The sequence below is a fragment of the Diadema setosum genome, chromosome 16, assembly GCF_964275005.1.
Source record: "Diadema setosum chromosome 16, eeDiaSeto1, whole genome shotgun sequence".
Taxonomy (NCBI): domain Eukaryota; kingdom Metazoa; phylum Echinodermata; class Echinoidea; order Diadematoida; family Diadematidae; genus Diadema; species Diadema setosum.
In genome coordinates, this window is record NC_092700.1 from 18,347,837 (window position 1) to 18,367,144 (window position 19,308).

The 19,308-nt window shown below is 37.4% G+C and overlaps 1 protein-coding gene across 1 annotated transcript in view; it reads left to right on the forward strand.

The window, feature by feature from the left end:
* The window catches only part of LOC140239652 (uncharacterized), a 30,089-nt gene extending 11,053 nt beyond the window's left edge, over window positions 1–19,036 (forward strand). Inside the window, exon 11 of the mRNA XM_072319481.1 lies at window positions 18,968–19,036. Within this exon, the coding sequence (XP_072175582.1) occupies window positions 18,968–19,036 (69 nt within the window). The remainder of the gene's footprint in view (window positions 1–18,967) is intronic.
* Window positions 19,037–19,308: the final 272 nt, after the last annotated feature.

A 19,308-nucleotide genomic window follows, 5' to 3' on the forward strand; every position in this document is an offset into this window, starting at 1 on the left:
TGTCTAGTATCTAAGCTTCAGCAAGCAATTATGTAGAGTCGTTGCTCACATAAAACTGTTCTGCTGTAAATAAAAAATTTCATTATTTCAATTACAATGAAAAAAAAATTGGGAACAATAAAAAAAAATTGGGAAAAATCTTAATGGAAAAGTGAAACTAACAGCAAATGACCATTTGACAAACGTTTTCACTGATCTATAGGAATACAACATTGCGCAAATGCTTAAGACTTGAGAAATTTGTGATTAAAAAAAAGGTCATTCGTTGAATTACAAAGCTGAAGCGATGCCACTGAGATAGATGAAAAATAACTATAATGAAATTTATTTTGAGCTCAAATAGAAGCTAAGGGATGAGCAATTTCAAGAAAATTTATGACTGCCACTATCATTACCTTTATGAAAAAAAAAATCCATCAGTCTATTTAACCTATTTCCGGCAGGTACATCAAATGGCACAGATAATTACATCGGAAATTTAAGCATTATGTATGTTAGTATTATGTTAGATAAGATGTAAGATGTGTAGATATTTAAGGTATGATGATTTTCCATTGCTTGTCGTATTTATTAGCACTAGTCGTTTTAGAGTAAGATGAATTTTGATGTTGATGCCTATGTTTTCGCATATATATTTTCTACATGTGTATATTAGTATTTAGATCAATGCTCTTGTGAGCAAGAAACTAAATGACTAAAAAGCAAAAACAAAAAAGCATAATTAACCTATTTCTAACCTTGTAAATTTAAAGTTTTTATTTTAAGTGAATACCAGTCTGTATTCTGTAATTCTGAAAATTTGATATTGTATGCTATGCAATGTTCATTTCATTTCATTTCATTTTGTTTGTTATTATTTTATCATGTTGGATGCTTTGTCTGTGCCATTTGTGTGCCTCGCTCTACAACAAATATCAACAATAATATAAACAAACTTAGTCAATAAATCTTGCAGCAAATGCTAGTTATATATTTCATCTACGCTGTGTCATGTGTATTTGTCATTTAATGGCCTCATGAATCGTGTGACGTAGAGACTGCTGAGGGCAGTATACTATACATGAGAAGAATTTGATTGCAAAATGAGTTAGCACCATTTTTAAAAAGATTGAGATTTTTGCGATTAAAGATGCTCAAAACAAAGAAAAAATATGAAACTATTGGATTTGTTTTTATGATAACTTAAAAAAATATTCCTAGTTATGTTGTAAGTGAGGTATGACTTGGAAGATAAATTTTCTCTGTGTGTTGACAGTTGAAGAGATTACTGTAAAGTGCTTAGAATTGGCGCTTAGCCCATTTTGCTCTCACACTCTTCATAGTGTTTGTTATTATCGGTATTTTGTTATCAATTTGAAAGCAAAGTTCAGCGTTCCATGATCATCCGCTTCAGACATTAGCAGAGCTGAAAGAATGGATTCACAGATATCAACATTTCATAAATCTAATAGGAATTCGAAGTAGATTCTTCTGTTTTGCCGTGGTAAAGATGATGTAGTCCCTCCATTGTATCATCTCTGACATACATTTTGCTGCAAGGAGTTTTGGTGGTAGTAGTGGTGGTGGTGGTGGTGTTTATTTGTTTGTTTTGTTTTATGTGTAGCACCAGTATTCAAATGTTTGTAGATGTCTTCTTTCACAAATGTATTGTATCATATTAGTACAATCACTGACACCAAAGCAAACCCACTGTAGTACAGCTTGCACAAGATGCCAATGGGATAAGACACACGTTACAGTCTGTATATAGTTTGTAGCAGTATAATGCTCTACCCAGTACTTCAACCCATCAAGCATTGTTTCAGAGTTACTAATTTTAATGAAGACTTCTTGTTGATGATAATTATTAGTATTGCATCAAAATAAAACTATCCTGACTGTCAGGGTAATTTTGCTGCAAACTTATCACGGAGTCTTTATTAAATTGACAACTCTGAATCACACTGTGTCATCAATTTTAGAGCCATCAGACCGTAAGATCTGGTCAAATTCCGTTACATCTTAAAAGAATCTGAAAAGAGTATGAGAATTTGCCTATTTGTGACAGAAATGTTGATTTAAGTGTCTTGAAGGTGTTTTTTTTTGCCAAGTGTTAAGTAGCAATTAAGGAAGTAGCTGTAGTAAAGAAGAAGAAGAAGAAGAAGAAGAAGAAGAAGAAGTATTGAGAAAAGAGAGAGTGAATTTCTCCATAGTGAAATGTTGACAATAGGTGCGGTCAGACTGGCAAAAGATCGCGAAGTTTAAGATCGCGATCTTTAAGATCTCGAAGTTTTGCCAGTGTGACCGCAAACTTCCCGCGAAACTTCTCGCGAAACTTCTCGATATGTTTGCGGGCGGTGTCTCCGAAGCGCGAGGCCATTGTCATGTACAGATGTGCATTGTTACATCACAATCACTAGCCATCGGACGGCGCACTCTTTCCTGCGCGCGTACGAATGGCCCAAACTTCGCGATCTTAATATTTTAAACTTCTCGATCTTTTTGCAAGTCTGACCACGCCTAATGAGTGACAAAGAAAAAGTGGTAATAGTGATGATAACGAAAAAGAAAAGATACACCATCCAGGCACAGAAATGTGTTTTCTGGGATTTGATGACTTTGATAGAGGAAATTTGCAACTGGAAGTAGCAATTGCACATGGAGTGTAGTTTAGGTACACATTAGGCAGTCGCTACACTGCGTCATAGGTCTTTAACGGTGGCCTATACAGCTTATGTTGGACACAATTATACATACGCGAGTGAACACATGTAGTACAGAAACATACACACAAATATAAATATATGACAACCAGTTTTTCAATGAAGTGATAAAACAGGATCTTTTCACGATCTAAGGTCAGTGAAGATTTCCAAAATAATGATGATAATTACAATAGGATAACAATAATAAACGAGATCGACTTGCACTTGTTCGGCTCATTGTATATCCCGTGAGACGTTGGTCCAAATCACAGCACCTTAGTTGAGAAAAGTTTGTGTAACAAGAGACATCTCGTCAGCATCAAAAACTAATAAAATGATCGAAGAAATTGAATCTCGAGGATCTCTACGTCATACTTGTTGATGACAAGCCTTTTTTTTTCCCGTTCACTTTGATTCGAGAAGTGATAGGCACAGGGGACAGGCAAGACGATTTTATGTACATCTGTCTGGAATTTATATACAAGTATGTGGGTCCAGGTTGGAGCAATTTACAGAATGTTCAAGAAAGGGGTGAATGGATAGTATATGAGCCGGTGAAATTCTGAGGTAGGCAGAGTACCCAACACCTCTGCTCTGAGAGTTGCGTCACTTCTGGCTCTGAAGCGACTTGTTACAGTCAGTCCTGTGTCACCTGCTGACCTGCTATATTTGTGGAGATAAGGCCTGGAAGACATTTGCCTGCAGAGAATCAATTTGCCTACATTGGAGATAGACTCCATTTTTATGTCAACGGACATTGCTACGGCAAAGCTGTGACGGGCTGGATTCCTAGCTTGACATTATCATTAAAGTGAATCATCATTCAGCGCATCGACTGGACGCAGTCGTCATAACGTCTGGATTCTGCACGTTTCGCGGAGGACGTATACCTTAAATTAGATCTTTACCCTGGATCTATAGGTCTACCGTGGACTGTTGTAACCGGCGCCTCTGGATTTACGTCGGAGGAATCATTCATCGGTGCATCAAGGATCATTCATCTGTGCATCAAACATCGTATTTGGACATTTCCAGGGGATTGCATGAACCTTGTGATCTAAGATTTGGCTGTGATGCGTGTTTTTTTTTTTTATTATTATTTTATTTGGCAGAAAACATACAATTCACAATCAATTACAAAACTCAAAATAATCAATCAATATAATAACACAAAAATACCTAAACACTGGATGCACCTGAAGGGCTGCCAGGCATTGGGCAAAGTTAACTAAATAACTGTAGTCCGCGGACCGCCCTAACCTATATCCCCTCCAGGCGCATCCAGTGTTACAGATTTATGTGCCACTGATTATCATAATAAAATATTCATAACTATACCGTTTAAAATCTCTTGCATAAAAATACAAACTATGTAAAAATCCTTATATATTTTCCAACAATATCAAATCACAATTTACAAACTCATGATCACACCAATAAAAGGGTGATATAATTATAAAACAGATCCCTTTACTTTCCCAACCCTCCCCTCACTCACTCCCCAATTAAAAATCCAGTCACCAAAAAAAAAAAAAATCAACCACCCGTCCCCATCATAATTATTACCTCACAAAATATCTATTCATTAAAAAAAAAAAAACACCCAAAACCTGGATATGTGTCTCCCCCACACACAATTCATTACATTCACCATATTTCCAAATCATTTATCAATAACCAGTAAAACACCACAATACCAGTTAGAATTCTCTCAACCCACAAAACACCCCCAATCCAAAATTCATATTTAAAAAAAAAGAAAGAAACCCCCCTCCCAAAAAAAAACAATCCCCCGAAACCCCCCCCCCCAAAAAAAAAAACCACCCCCCGAAAAAAAAAACCCTCCAATAAACCCCAAAATGATTCAAAAACACAAAATGGCACTTTGAAATACAATGTCAGTAAAATTGAAACGAACAATGAATAAGACTTGAAAGGAGATCTGTGGCCTGCCTCACAAAGAAGCGAAATCGATCCCAATCCCACGACTGACCAAAAACCATAACATGCAGTGTGCGTCTCCAATGCTGCTCAACCCTCCAATAAAGATGAAAATCCCGGAGACCCCCTTTATGCAACCATTGACACAAAAAAAAAAAAAACATTCTACAAACATTAATAACAAGTTTAGGCGCGTGGTAACCAAGCCAACAAAACTGAACAAGGAAACCAGCAGTATACCACAATCCCTATCCAATCCCAATTTCTAAATTCAACCCATTTTCCCCACGAAACACCCCAAAAAACACGCAGAAAAATAATCAATGTGCATATACATAACATGTATAAACATATGATTATGACTATGACAAACAGGTAAAATCATTGAAGAATTTACACAGATACCAAACAGAAAAAGCAGAGGTAAAAGATTTGTTACAGCCTCCTGGGCTGGGAAGGAATGACGTTTCTCAGACAGAAAGGGGAAGGTAAAAAACAACAACAACAAATTGACTGTCTCACCAAAAAAAGATGTATTACTGCTTTTGTTGAAAACAGTGTTATCAAAAATTAAGGGGAAAACAGCTCGTAGCTGGCAAATCTTAGGCATGAATACAATTCTATATTGTCTGATCTTCGCAGTGAAAGAAAAAAAAAACAATTATAAAATTTCATTAAAAAAATGTAACAATTATAAACATTTTAATCAGATTAATGCCATGAGGTATGCATACTTATGTACGCCACCCTATACAGATTATACATTCAAGAATTAACAAACACATATTCTTTCACTCATACATATTTCATTATTTCAATTAAAATACCTCAACTCTTAGAAAAAAAAAAAACTATCCACAAAATTGATTATAGGAAACATACACGTAGACATGAATACATCATTATCATACATGTGCATGAATACATTTAACGGTGAATGAAATTCATGCCCAAGATAAAATACAATGAATGTCGCTATAAAACTACATGTACTCCACATGAAATCAGTGACATACCAAATCCGACACTTAAGATGGGAATTTAAGTGACTGCACCATGTTAAAAGAGATACAGTAAGGACTGAGTTTCTGAGGTCAGAAGGTAGAGTATCCCACAGCCTGGGGAACTCGTGTATTGCACAGAAATGCAGACCATCTTTACGTGCAAGGAGATGCCTGAACCTCAGGTCATCCAAATGGCGTGGGTTCACCACCACAAGCGAGTTCACAACAGGACACTGAATATGCTTGAACAGACACTTAGTAATGAAAACCAGGGTAAAGTAGGTCCTTCTAGACTTGAGAGACTTCCAGTTCAGCCTTTGAAGACGTTGCTCGTACGACATTTGACCTCGCCTTTGCTTCAAGGCAAGACGCGTTGCTCTACGCTGTATCGACTCAAGTCTGTTGATAGAGCCCACTTTGTGCGGTGTCCAAACGGGAAGGCCATATTCAAGAATTGGGAGGACCAAACTTTTGTACAAGGTGAACACAGCCACTGATGAAAGACCTGAGGCTAGGCTGGTTATCAAACCAAGTAAACGATTCGCTCTAGATATCACGTACCCAACATGGTTATCCCAGGACATACGATTGTTCATGATGACACCCAAGTATTTAATTTCGGATACCTCCTCTAGTTGCGTATCATTGAGGTAGTACTGTGCATGGCCCGGATGTCTTTTCCAGGATATTCTCATGACTTTAGTTTTAGAGGTATTCAGGCTCATTTTGTTTCTGTCACACCAGCCTGTGAAAGCATTGACATCATCTTGGAGAGCCTGTTGATCTGTGAGGTCATAGATTGGTCGAGAAATAACAGTGTCATCTGCAAATAGCGCACATCTCGATGTAACAGCCTCAGGTAGGTCATTGATGAATAAGCAGTTAAACAGGCAAGGCCCCAGGACGCTCCCTTGCGGTATACCTGAGGTAGGCGTCGACCACTCTGAGTATTGTCCTTTATATTGGACACGTTGTAATCTATCAGATAGAAATGAACGGATCCAGAACCAAATATCACCTGAGATGTTATACAGCGATAGCTTTTGCAGGAGGACATCATGAGGTATACGATCAAACGCCTTCGCGAAATCGAAAAATATCGCGTCGATGGAAGGAGGTCTCCGCTTGTCAAGGTCCTGGAGCCAGGAGTGGGTCAGAGTCATCAGCTGGGTAACACATGACTTTTGATGAACAAAGCCATGTTGGAATGGAGTAAGGAGACAATTTGATTCCATGTGGTTAGAGATTGCATTTGAAATCAAAGACTCCATCAGCTTGACGACAACAGAAGTTAACGCGACTGGGCGATAATTTGAAACAACTGACCTATCACCGGCTTTGAACACTGGGACAATGTTTGCCGATTTCCATCCTTCTGGTACAGACTGTTGACAGAGAGACATACTGAACAGACGTTGCAGGATAGGAGATATCACACCCACTGATTTTTTGAGAAGGGTAGGAGAGATTAAATCGGGACCAGGGCTTTTCTTATCCTGCAACTGCAAGATGCCCCTGTGAACTTCCTGAGATGATATTGAAATGGAGCAAAGTTGAGGTAGTGGATGATTACATGCACTCGGACCTTCTGGCAACACACATGGAGGAGGGTAGATTGACTCAAAAAATTCTCCAAAGCTGTTAGCTATGTCACTAGGCTTATTGATGACTACCCCATCTACAAGTAGAATTGGAGGAGATCCACTTTTCTTCCTAGATCTGACGTATGCGAAGAAACGCTTCCTGTTGTCTGGAAGGGCAAAGAGGGTATTTACATACATCCAGTAGCTCGCGTTGATCGCATTCTTTGTTTCGTTGCGGACAATCTTGAACTTTTCCCAATCATGTGAATCATTTGAGACTTTGCACGCTTGAATAAATTGTGTTTTTTTTTGTGATCAGCTTCTTTATTTCCTTTGTTATCCAGGGTTTCGACTTTGATTTACTAAGTTTACGGGGAATCGCGTCACGTGATGCAGCATGAAAAATGTCAAGGAAACCTTCCCAGCTGGCATTGATGTCACTGGCATCAAAAAAGAGATGCCAAGGAGCTAGCTCAAGGAGACGATTGAAATGGTCAAAGTCAGCTGCCTTAAACAAGAGAAATTCCCGTAGGTTATTCTTGCATGTGTAAGGTTTCAGTGATCTCAGTTTGAAGACGACAGCAAAGTGGTCACTGCACACAGGATTTGGCTCAGTAGCAACGGACGCCAGTAAATCTGGACGATTTGAGTAGAGATGGTCAATAATTGAGCCTCTTGTAGTGTCACAAGTTGACGGCCGTGTGAAAGAAGACACTTGCTGCGATAAATCCACCGCTTCCAGCATAGATAGCAATCTGTTAGCATCAGCATTACAATCGGAGACATCAATGTTGAAGTCCCCCATGAGTAAGATTCCCCTGTAGCTCGACGATACAGACTGAATCTGGTCAATGCTGTCTTGAAGGCGGTCCCAGAAGTCTGCAAGATTGTTTGGAGGCCGATATAGGGTTGCAACAATCCATTTGGAGCCATTGATACATATCTCAGCTGCAACATTTTCCAACTCGGGGTGCTGCAGATTGGGTAACTGTCGAGGGCACAAGGATGACTTGAGACACAGGAGTACACCACCACCATTTCTCAAACGCTGACTATTGCCAGGTTGCTCACGATCCCGTCGGAAAATAACATAATCATTCGGTATGGAAAGTTCAGAACTCTCACAGGTGGAGTCAAGCCATGTTTCAGTAATGCTGATAATATCTGGCTGTTTACAATCAATGTATGCCGCTAGATCAGCACATTTCCGTCGGATGCTGCGAGCATTGAACGATACTCCAGAAATACACTTGTTTGTGTTCATTAGAAACGAGCTTTGTGAATCAGCTCCTAGGAGTAAGCAGAACCAGATGACACACAACTGATGAAAAAAATTCATTACTGATTAATAATTGTTTCTATTGATCATTATTGTACTGATGTGAAAACCGATTACGAGTCTGTACCCACAGTATCACTGTTAATAAACCGCCTGAACATTAGTTGATTGTTTCTTTTTTTTTGCGATCATTCTCAGTGTGATTTTGGTCGTAACAAAACAAAAGATCTGAATGGTCCCGATAACATGAATTGGTGCATATACGTATAGCTTTCTTTTGTAGAAGCAATATGCTGTCAATGTGACGTTTGTAGTTGCCCAAACAATGTTACAATAATGATATTCAATAGTATCAACGAATTACAAAGCATAAATAAAATATTCTTTGGGACATAATACTTAAGCTTACAGAGTATACCAACGTTACGAGACACTTTACCTGAGATGTATTGCACATGAGCATTCCATTTCATACTTTCATTCATATATATTCCAAGAAATTTGACACTTTCTTTTTGTTCCAATGATATACCATCCACCATAATATTTACACATTCCATTCCATTTTTATGCTTCTTATTATGAAAATAAATGAAAATTGTCTTTTTAAAGTTGAGTGATAATCTATTGCTCTTAAACCATGTAGATGATTTCCGCAATTCAGTATCAAGAGTTCTTAGAAGCGAATGAAAATCAGAATTGGAACAAAATACATTAGTGTCATCGGCGAACAGAATATATTGTAACTTTGCTGAATTTGTAAAATCATTAATATACACTAGAAATAGTAACGGTCCCAATATTGATCCTTGTGGGACGCCACAATGTATAGGTAAAACTTCAGAGTTTACCGATTCATAGTATACGTACTGCTGTCTATTTGATAAGTAATCTTCAAACCATTCTAGTGGAATGCCACGAACTCCATAACAATGTAATTTGCGTAAAAGGATAGTGGGGTCAAGAGTGTCGAATACCTTGCTTAGGTTCGTAAACACACCAATGACATGTTTTTGTTCAGCTAAGGCAGTCTATACTCTGTCATACAATTTGGCTAGTGCCATATCTGTAGAATGAAATTTCCTGAAACCATATTGGTCTTGGTTCAGTATATCATTTTAGAACAAAAAATCATACTGTCTGTTATAAACAAGCCTTTCTATGACTTTATAAAGACTAGGAAGAATAGAGATAGGACGGTAATTCGAGACAAGAGAAGAGTCATCTTTTTTTTTTTTTTGTAAATTGGAATAACTTTTGCAACTTTACATGGCGTTCATATATATATACCAGTTGACAACGACAAATTACAAATATGTACTAAAGGTGTCAATATACTCCCAACAATTTGTTTTAAAAGAGACGTGCTCATTTCATCATGACCACATGTATGACTTGATTTTAGAGAATGCACAATATCAAGGATCTCACTAAAATTTGTCGGTTTGAAAAATAATGAATTATCGTTTGAGGTGCCTAAATACTGACAGAAATCTGTCTGTGTATGATCAATCTTAGAAGCTTGACTAGGACCTACATTGACAAAATACTCATTAAAACAACATGCTACATCTTTAGGATAACAATGTGTTTGTCCGTTATTCGTAATTTGAAATGTTGGTACCTTATTTTGCTTACCAATGACCTCATTGATAACCTTCCAAGTAGCTGACATAATTTTCCAGTAGCGTTTTTAAAAGCTTCCGTATAATGCGTTCTGCGGGAAAGCCGAATAATCTGTGTAAGTTTATTTCTGTATAATTTATACCGATTAACATTATCATTATTAGGATACCGTAAACTATATTTTTACAAAACATTTCTTCTGTTAATGGAGCGAAAAAATTCCCTTTGTTATCCACGGATTTTTGATTTTTTTTTACTGTTTTTCCTTTTCAATTGTTGAAAATTGCCCAATTTGTCAAATGGAGCCTCCCGGAAGTTTATTGACCCTATCTGCAAAAACAAAAATAAAAGACAAATTCTTCAAAAATCCATAAAATTCCAAGATCACTACCGAAACTCAATCATCTGTTCCTTGTGTCATTGTCAACTTTTCTTATAAACAAGTTTCATTCAGTTCTGTTTTCATCTTTTTATTTATTTTGCAAACAGACAAACTAACGCCGTAGACGGGGCGGGGGGGGGGGGGGGGTTGGTTATGGCTCTAAGAGCACTGAGCACTGAGCGTACACCCCGACCGCCAAGAAGCTCATTTCCACCTAACATGCTGAAAATCGCAAAATTTTCCATATATGCATGATATAAAAGCATTTTGTTTACATCTTCAGCTTCCAGTGTTCCAGCTGAATTGACCATTGACCATGTTTGCAAAAAGATCTAAAAAATCCTTCAAAACTCAATAGAAACTTCAGGATCACTACTAAAAGTTGTACGTCTGTTTCTTGTTTCATTATCAATTTTGTTGTACATAGATATAAAAATAGATGTGAATTTGACATGAATTCATAGTAGATAACTGTATTTGAAATGTTTGAAGAAAAACTGATGCATCTGATTTTTCCTGTGTAACTTTATTTTTTTTTTCACTGTCATAAACAAAGGCAAATAATATTTGAATACAACTATCAGCAATATCAGAATTAGACGGTGCATCGCAGCTGCAACATTTTATTTTCGTCAAATGGCCGAATTTAATGTAATTATGTTTTGAGAGATATTTATAAAATGTTTCTCAAATGACATCGTTCCTAATTTCTTTACAAACAGGTAGCATAATTTATATCACCGTTGGTTTACGGGTTAACTAGTGACGGGATGGCGAAAAGGGCAAAAATCTGACCTCCGGCCATATCTTCTGGCTAGTAACGTGGTAAGCCTAAATTACACGATGCCATTATGGAAGACCCAAACTTCAAGCCCTGCATAAATTAACCGACCGCGATTTTTGGGGAGGGGTTCAGTCAAAAGCACAATGTCATGACTTGGAAAATAGAAAATAAGAAATAAGAAATAAGAAATATTATCGTGACGACACTGACCATCCCATGCATAATACTCAGTAGTCCATTTTTCCTTCGTGTCTTATTATTGCAACATCCTGTACAAAGATATACGGCCCCAAAAGTAGGGCCTACTTATCGTAGGTTTATAGATGGCGCTTCTCATTCTGCTGTTCTGTCATTATGTCGAGTTTGTAGGCCTTATTTGCCTATTGGCTTCTTAGCGCATGTGGGTCTTCTTCTTCTTTTTTTTTTTTTTTTTTTTGCCTAGTGTGGAGCTCATGAGCCTTATTATACCACTAGTGTCGAGCTAGAGGACCTTATTGCCTACAGTCTCAACTTCGTGGTGAGCCTATTTTATTTATTCCTTGTCCGATGCGGACCTTATAGCTGTATGACTTGAGTATACTTAATGGGTATAACTCGACAACCATTTTTTTTTTTTAATGTCAAGCTTGTGGGCTGTTGACTCGTGGGTCTCGAGCTCGTGGGATGACCCCGAAAGTTCAACTGTTTTCATCAAACTGTTCGCTCAACCACATCGAAAAACTACCCCGACTAAAAGTATAGATTTCTATTTAATCTTTTTTTAACTGATATCTGCTTAGTCCTTAAAGGACAAGTTCACTTTCATAGACATGTGGATTGAGTGAATGTAGCAATATCAATAGAACACAGCAGCAAGAGTTTGAGGAAAATTGGACAATCTGTTTAAAAGTTATGAATTTTTGAAGTTCCTGCTTAGTTACTGCTGGATAAGAAGACTATACCACAGCTTGTGATGTCACGTGTGTACAACTATATAAAGAAAGTATAAGGAAAATTCAAGATATTTTCTCTTTTCTCGCATAATAAAAGAACACTTGACTTCCCTCTTTCAGAAGGCAAGAGAAATAATATTATCCATAACATACATCAGTAACGAGTCGAGGAAATGTGCACTTTTTTCAAAAAGTAACATTTTGTGAAATTCTCTTTATATTTTCCTTTTATCTTTGTACGCATGTGACATCATACACTCTAGTAGTCTTCTCATCCAGCAGTGATTGTCCAGATACTTAAAAAAATACCTCATAATTTTTGAACGGATTGTCCGATTTTCCCCAAACTTTCACTGATGTGTTCTATACAAATAATGCTGCATTCACTCAATCTACATGTATATGAAGGTGGACTTGTCCTTTAACATTTAGAAACATTGCTATACTGGTACTGATGACATTATTATTTTTTAAAACTTTGAACAGTATCTTGAAAAAATAGCACAAATTCATAAGTGAATTATGATTCCTCAGATCTAAATATCATGAAATGACATGATGAGTTTAACCACTTGCACATCAGTTTGAATCTAAATGGACATACCTTATTATGAGTTGACTCATTATACTTCAAAAAATTATTTATCACAGTGACGGATACTATACTTCTCGGTCTCTGAATCAACTACAACGTACTCTATAGCTTTTCCCTATAATGATAACATAATTATGAAAATATTGAGAATATTGGCATATGCCTCAATGCCACATTTGCGACAACCCTAACCTTGTATTTATTTTGATATGAATTTGTATATGGAGAGCGAATTCTTCCATTTCAAATAATAGACGTTGATAATATTGTAAATCCGGCTAAGTCTGCTTAGAAAATACATCGAAAGCAAGGGAGCTGGAAGCGGACAGAGGGGGCACTTGCCCCCCCCCCCTCCCCCAGATATATTATTTTTTGAGGGGGGAGGAAGCAAAACGAGTTTTTGCCCCCCCCCCCCCCATGTGCCCCTGAAAGGTAGAAAATAGTTATTTAGATACCAATATAAACAACAAAGGCACTTTTCCTGTCTGGGAAAGTGAAAATGGCTCACCAATCATGCTGGTGCTGACCTATACATGTATAGCCTACGCACGCAATGCACCCAGCGGCTCATCCGCATTAAATGTGTGTGACTTCTGCTATTTTGAGTCAATAATAGCGTAATACAAAATTTAACTGGTCAGACGTGAAAATCTATATTATTACACATTTCGAAGCGCTCGCACGCTCTGCCCTTACATGGTATAATTAATAGTTTTCATAAGTTGAAATGATCATTCACATAGTTCTTCGCCTTCGCAGTGATTTTTTACTATGTTTAATTCCCTAGAAATTTGAATGCTCTATAAACGCGACTTTTATACGATCTTTTTACAAACACCCTCGCCGAGGATCTCACACTGTCACATTTAATGTGCCCCCGTCGAGATTTTGCCCTCCCCTAAAAAAAAACCAAAAAACCTACAAAACTATAAGTATTCCGGCGCGCTTGATCGGAAGTGTTAAAAACGTTATGCTGTAGCCAGTTTGCATATTATGCAAATTAGGTGATATATTTGTTTTCTTTTAGAATTTCGCGTGAGAACCGGGCTTGTTAGTATCCAGCCATAAATAGATTCATGGCAAAAAGATCAACGTGAAATTAAGAAATGAAGTCTTCCGGAATAGGGAGTTGCATATTTCTGACTTTATCACAATTTACAATGTATGATGCGTTTGATTTATGTTGCCTGACTATGCAAATAATAGTTATTATCGTACAAACGATGGATTCCAGGAAAAATGCTAAATAAGAGAGGGCGTTGATCAAACAAGGGGCTCATGCACTTATGCAGTAGCAAACAATGAATGAATGCAGCCAAATATTTCTTGCTCAATCGCTCAAGTCAATTAGGACGACGTACTCACCAAAGGAACAGTAGACACACATACACAATCCATACACACAAACACACGACTCATAAAATATACCATTAATGTAAAATTCAACAATTTTGCAAATAGTTTAGCTTTGGCAGATGCAATATTTTAGGAAATGACAATAACTGCTCATGCCACCTATACTTATCATAATAAGCTCTTTGTGATTCGACCATTAGCAGCGTCCTGTACCCACTACTGGAGGGCACTTCTGTAATAGTAGTCTGTATTGTTATCTATTTGACATTTTTTATTTCAAAATACTACGGAAAAAAACCCTCATTATCCCTGCAGATCCCATCAGCAAGATAAGTTTCTTAGTAGAGCTTTGGAGTCTTCAAAAATATTATATTGGTAGCAAATTCGAATTGGTGGAAGATGAATTTTGAGACCTCACAAGTAGTTGTATGCAATGAGCAATCTCCAAGGTAAATAAATATATGAAGAGTTTGTTTGCAAAAACCGATAAGTCCATTTTTGAAGATTTTGAAGTAAGGTCTCTGTCATAAAGTACAAAACAATAACTTTTAAATGATATGTTGGTCACTAGATATAAAGGTACATTTTTGAAATTATGGTCAAAAGAAGCAAATTTTTTTTTATTATTCTCTTTATTTTTCACGACCTTTAATCGCAAATATCTCCATTTGGCAAATATGGACTTATCGGTTTTGCAAACAAACTCTTCATATGGAGAAAAAAAAGTGTACTTTCAGCATCAAAATGGAGTTTAAAGGATGTGTACAGTTCTGGTCGAGGTGAGGATTTAGCTTTTAACGTACTAGTATATCGTGAGATACTCAGAAACCACTCTTATGTGATGTCAAAGAGCATGTAATTCTAAGGGGTTTCAAAAGTTTATTTGATGAAAATCGGTTCTGAAATGGCTGAGATATCCAAAAGCAAGGTGAAACAAAAAGATCCTTATAAAAGGTGTGGCCTGTCGCCTTTTATTATTATCACATTTGTTTTTATATCTCAGCCATTTGAAAACCAATTTTCATCAAATAAACGTTGAATCCTTCTTAAAATTACATTCTCTTTCATATTTCATGACAGATTTCTCATTATCTCACTTAGGAATGTTCAAAACATGAATCCCCACCTCAACCAGAAGCATTTTTAATTGACCTTTGAATCTGGACCTTTGACCCAATGACCCCCAAATTAACAAGATAATCATTGCTATATAGGTAACATAATATGCTTCTCCCAGGTTATTATACGCCGCATTTCGCAGGGGCGGATCCGGAATTTAGTAAAGGGGGGGGGGGGGGGAGGGGAGGGCGTCTTTACAAAATTCAAGGGCTGAGGTGTTAGGATAGCGCGCCCGGTATACGCTCCCCATGGATTCTCCATCACTGCCTCTGACGAGTCCATCTGCCAGAATCCAGAGAGGGTGCAATATAGTTACTCTTATAACTAGATCTCTTTCTTTCTGTTATGCTATTGCCTGTTTCTCCTCAACTTATCTCATTTTTCACCCTTCTTTATTTCTTGCATGCTTTCTTACAACCCATGCAATCATTCTTTTCAGGACCACTATTTTACAGTCTCTCTACAGGTCATTTCTCAGTGCCTTAACTCCCTCCCATGCAAGAGTACAACTTTCACTCTATTATTCTCTCCTCTTTTAATTCTTTCTCCCACAGGAACCTTTTCAGCACTTAAAGTTCATACACTCTCCCCATGTCCCTCCCTCTTTAAGGGTATTGTTTACCATTGGGAGCAGTGATATAAGAAATGTTCGAGTTATCACATTTGATGCATATTAAAACGTAGTCAGTTGTATCACAAAAGTTAATGTCCTATCATTATACAAATTTTGTAATAAAGCCTGAAATATAAGGAGATATCACTATCTTTCTCATCAAACCATAACTGTCGACGGTTTAGTCTCGAAACAATATTATTTCTGTGATGACAATTGTTCAAATTTTGTATATTTAGCAATACTCAGCATTGCCATGATTGAAAAATTAACATTATACAGTTGCTTTTATCCCTCACTCGCATGTTAGAACTATTTTGAAGCACTGGAGCTGGGATTTTGTTTCGTCTGCAAATTGTAAATACAATGTCATGACTTTAATTCTCCTATAGGCTCTTATTTTGCCAAGCAACAATCCCTACGAGCACTACACATTATGGTGTTTTTGCAAACCTTTCCCCCTTATTTACTTCTCCATGCAAACCATCAAGCAACGCAAAATAGAAGCTTGATCTTATACGTATTTATTTGCACAACCTCAACACAAATTTTCCTCTTTGTAATGTCATGAATAGTTAACCGCCGTCGCACGAAAAAAAAAAAAACGAAAAAAATAACAACAGACGAATATAGCGAATACAAAAGCGACATAAATAATTGTATCCAACTTGATCTACAGCGCAAAAGTTATGTTGTTTTTGATTGGTTTTCGCTTGACTACACACTGTGCAGTAAAGTGGGCCTATCCACCTGGTATAATACCACGTGCGGAATGAACACGTGTCGGATCGTAATCAGCGAAGGCTGCTCGTGATTCATGAGATTACCCAAAAAAAAAAAAAAAAAAATCAACGACAGTTCGCAAACTGTGCAAATGTATGCACATGCTAGTCTATTGGGACTTTGGAAAATGTGAATGCAAGAGACACTCTGAAATCAAAGATGGGAGCAAAACTTTCAGTATAATTAAAGCGTGTGTAAATCATACAAATCCACCTTTGTAAATTCATACGGGTTACCATGGTTACACATCATCCTTTTTGAATGACTATGATTATGATTTTTTTTTCTAAAATGCATTCTAAACAGAGATGCCAAAATTGCAATAGTAACCTCAAATCAGGAGTGTATACGAGGGGTTGGCAAATTACATGTATATTATGCTTATGATGTTGAATTGTTGACCCCCCGCGGCTCGTGGTTAGAGCGCTAACCATAAGATTTCTCGTGGCTCTTAACATCGAGCTAACCTCGAGGTTAGGGACCGTGAAGACGCACTAGTAGAGTGTGTCTTCACGGTCCCTAACTACAAGTTCTAACCTCGAGGTTATAGAGCTTGTTACGGACCGTGAAGACGCACTCGTTGTTAGCTAACCTCGAGGTTAGCTCGAGAAATCTTACGGTTAGCGCTTTAACCACGAGCCGCGGGGGATCCCCACTCGTAGTTAAGCACCGTGTGTACACAAAAATCAACGCACTCAAAGGGGCAGGAATTTAACCTCGAGGTTTCGTAACCTCGAGGTTAAGATTCGTCGTGTGGACACACGTCGAAGTTAGGGGGCAAGAGCTTAACCTCGAGGCTTCCTAACCTCGAGGTTAGGGCTTGTCGTCTGAGATGAGAACACCGATGAATTGAATTGAGGGATAGATAATACTTGACTGCATACATTCATTGGTTTCCCGTTTGCTACTGTGATCAACAACCTTTCTGAGTATCTTTATTTCTTTGAATTCTTCCTTTTATAGATTACTGTGTTATTTGCATAGTCAGGCATTTGATCAGTCAAAGGCAACATTCTTAATGCAGTGTGATATATAGTTTGACGTAATGAAATATTGGGCTATAGACAGGCTCCGGAAGCCAGGATTTCTTTTTTTTTTATTGATCATCGTGACTTTGCCATTCTCAGAAGCGGATCCCACACGCACGTAGACACCGCCAAACAAGCAGACACGCACGATCAGTAAAGGAATTAAACTGCTGTTGTCAGATCCTTGAAATTTTGTCATAATTAGAACAGCTGCCCTATTTTGAGAAATAATGACAACTTCTGATCAACCGTCAACAATGTTTGAAAAAAAGAATGTATACGCACAATGAGTTCTTAGACTTTGTATTATAGCATATAGACGACGGCATGATTTTGCCTGAATTAGTATTTCGTTTGCGAGCAAGGAAAGACCTGCAGCTGGTACAAGTAGGCCTAGTACTCGATATGCATTTCTGATGGTCTGTCAAGGTTATTTGAAGTTTTAGAGCCAAGTTTTATTTATCAGAGTCAACGGCAACGCTGGGGGCATCACAATGACATGGCCCTCTGATCTACCCTTGATATAAAAGAGGACCTTATTTGTTGTAATCATGTCTTTATTGATAAACGAAGGACATGTTGACATAATACCAGGTCTATGGTCCTATTCTGGACACATGGCAGGTAATGACACACTTACAAATACTTACACAGTGAATGAATAACAATATAGCTGTAGTTTCGCAACAGATTTGTGAGGTTGTGAACAAATACAGAACATTAATTACACAAAATTAAATACATTTTCCCACGCAGTACACATGCCCAACTGCATGATTACGCAAATACACGAAATACAATATAAATATTCAAAAACATTTTACAAAACGATCTATTCCAGGAAATAAAGGTGTATGAGACCGTTGATCAAATAAAAACTAGATCAAGCCTGAAAGAAGGTGAATGTATGCATCCAAGGACGTACATCTTGCTCGTTCAAGTGAAAGATGTCGTACTCATTAACGGAGCAGCAGACATATAGACACACACAGACAGACAGACATAATATAATTATGTAAACACACATACACGGATCATTAGTTATTGTTGGTAATGCAAATATTTTTGTCACATCCTAGGCAGCTGTCATCTTTTGAGAAAATGAGAGTAACTTCTGATTATCATGCAGTATTCCAAAACAAGCGCAATTAGATCGAAGTATTTACACAATGTTAGAGGGTTTGCTTAGAGGTCTGAAAAAAAGTGATGGAGTAATAGGAAAGCTTGATCTGCCAGTATTGGATTCCTGATTTAATAGAAAGAGAAAGAAGGTGTCGAGGTGGAGCAGATTGAGTTGGATACCAGCAGTGACAGACAAAACACGTAAGTCAATTCAACCTGCAAATGTTATCAATTTCAGCAGTTTTTACACATTGTTACATTTGCCATATTATACTGTACTTTAAGTATTGACTGTTTTGACTATGATGACGATGTTTGTTAGGTAAATAAATTTCATTCACTTCATTCCATTTCCTTTCATTTCATTTCCTTTCATTTCCTTTCACTTCATTTCATTTCCTTTCCTTTCATTTCCTTTCCTTTCATTTCACTTCACTTCATTTCATTTCCTTTCCTTTCATTTCACTTCACTTCACT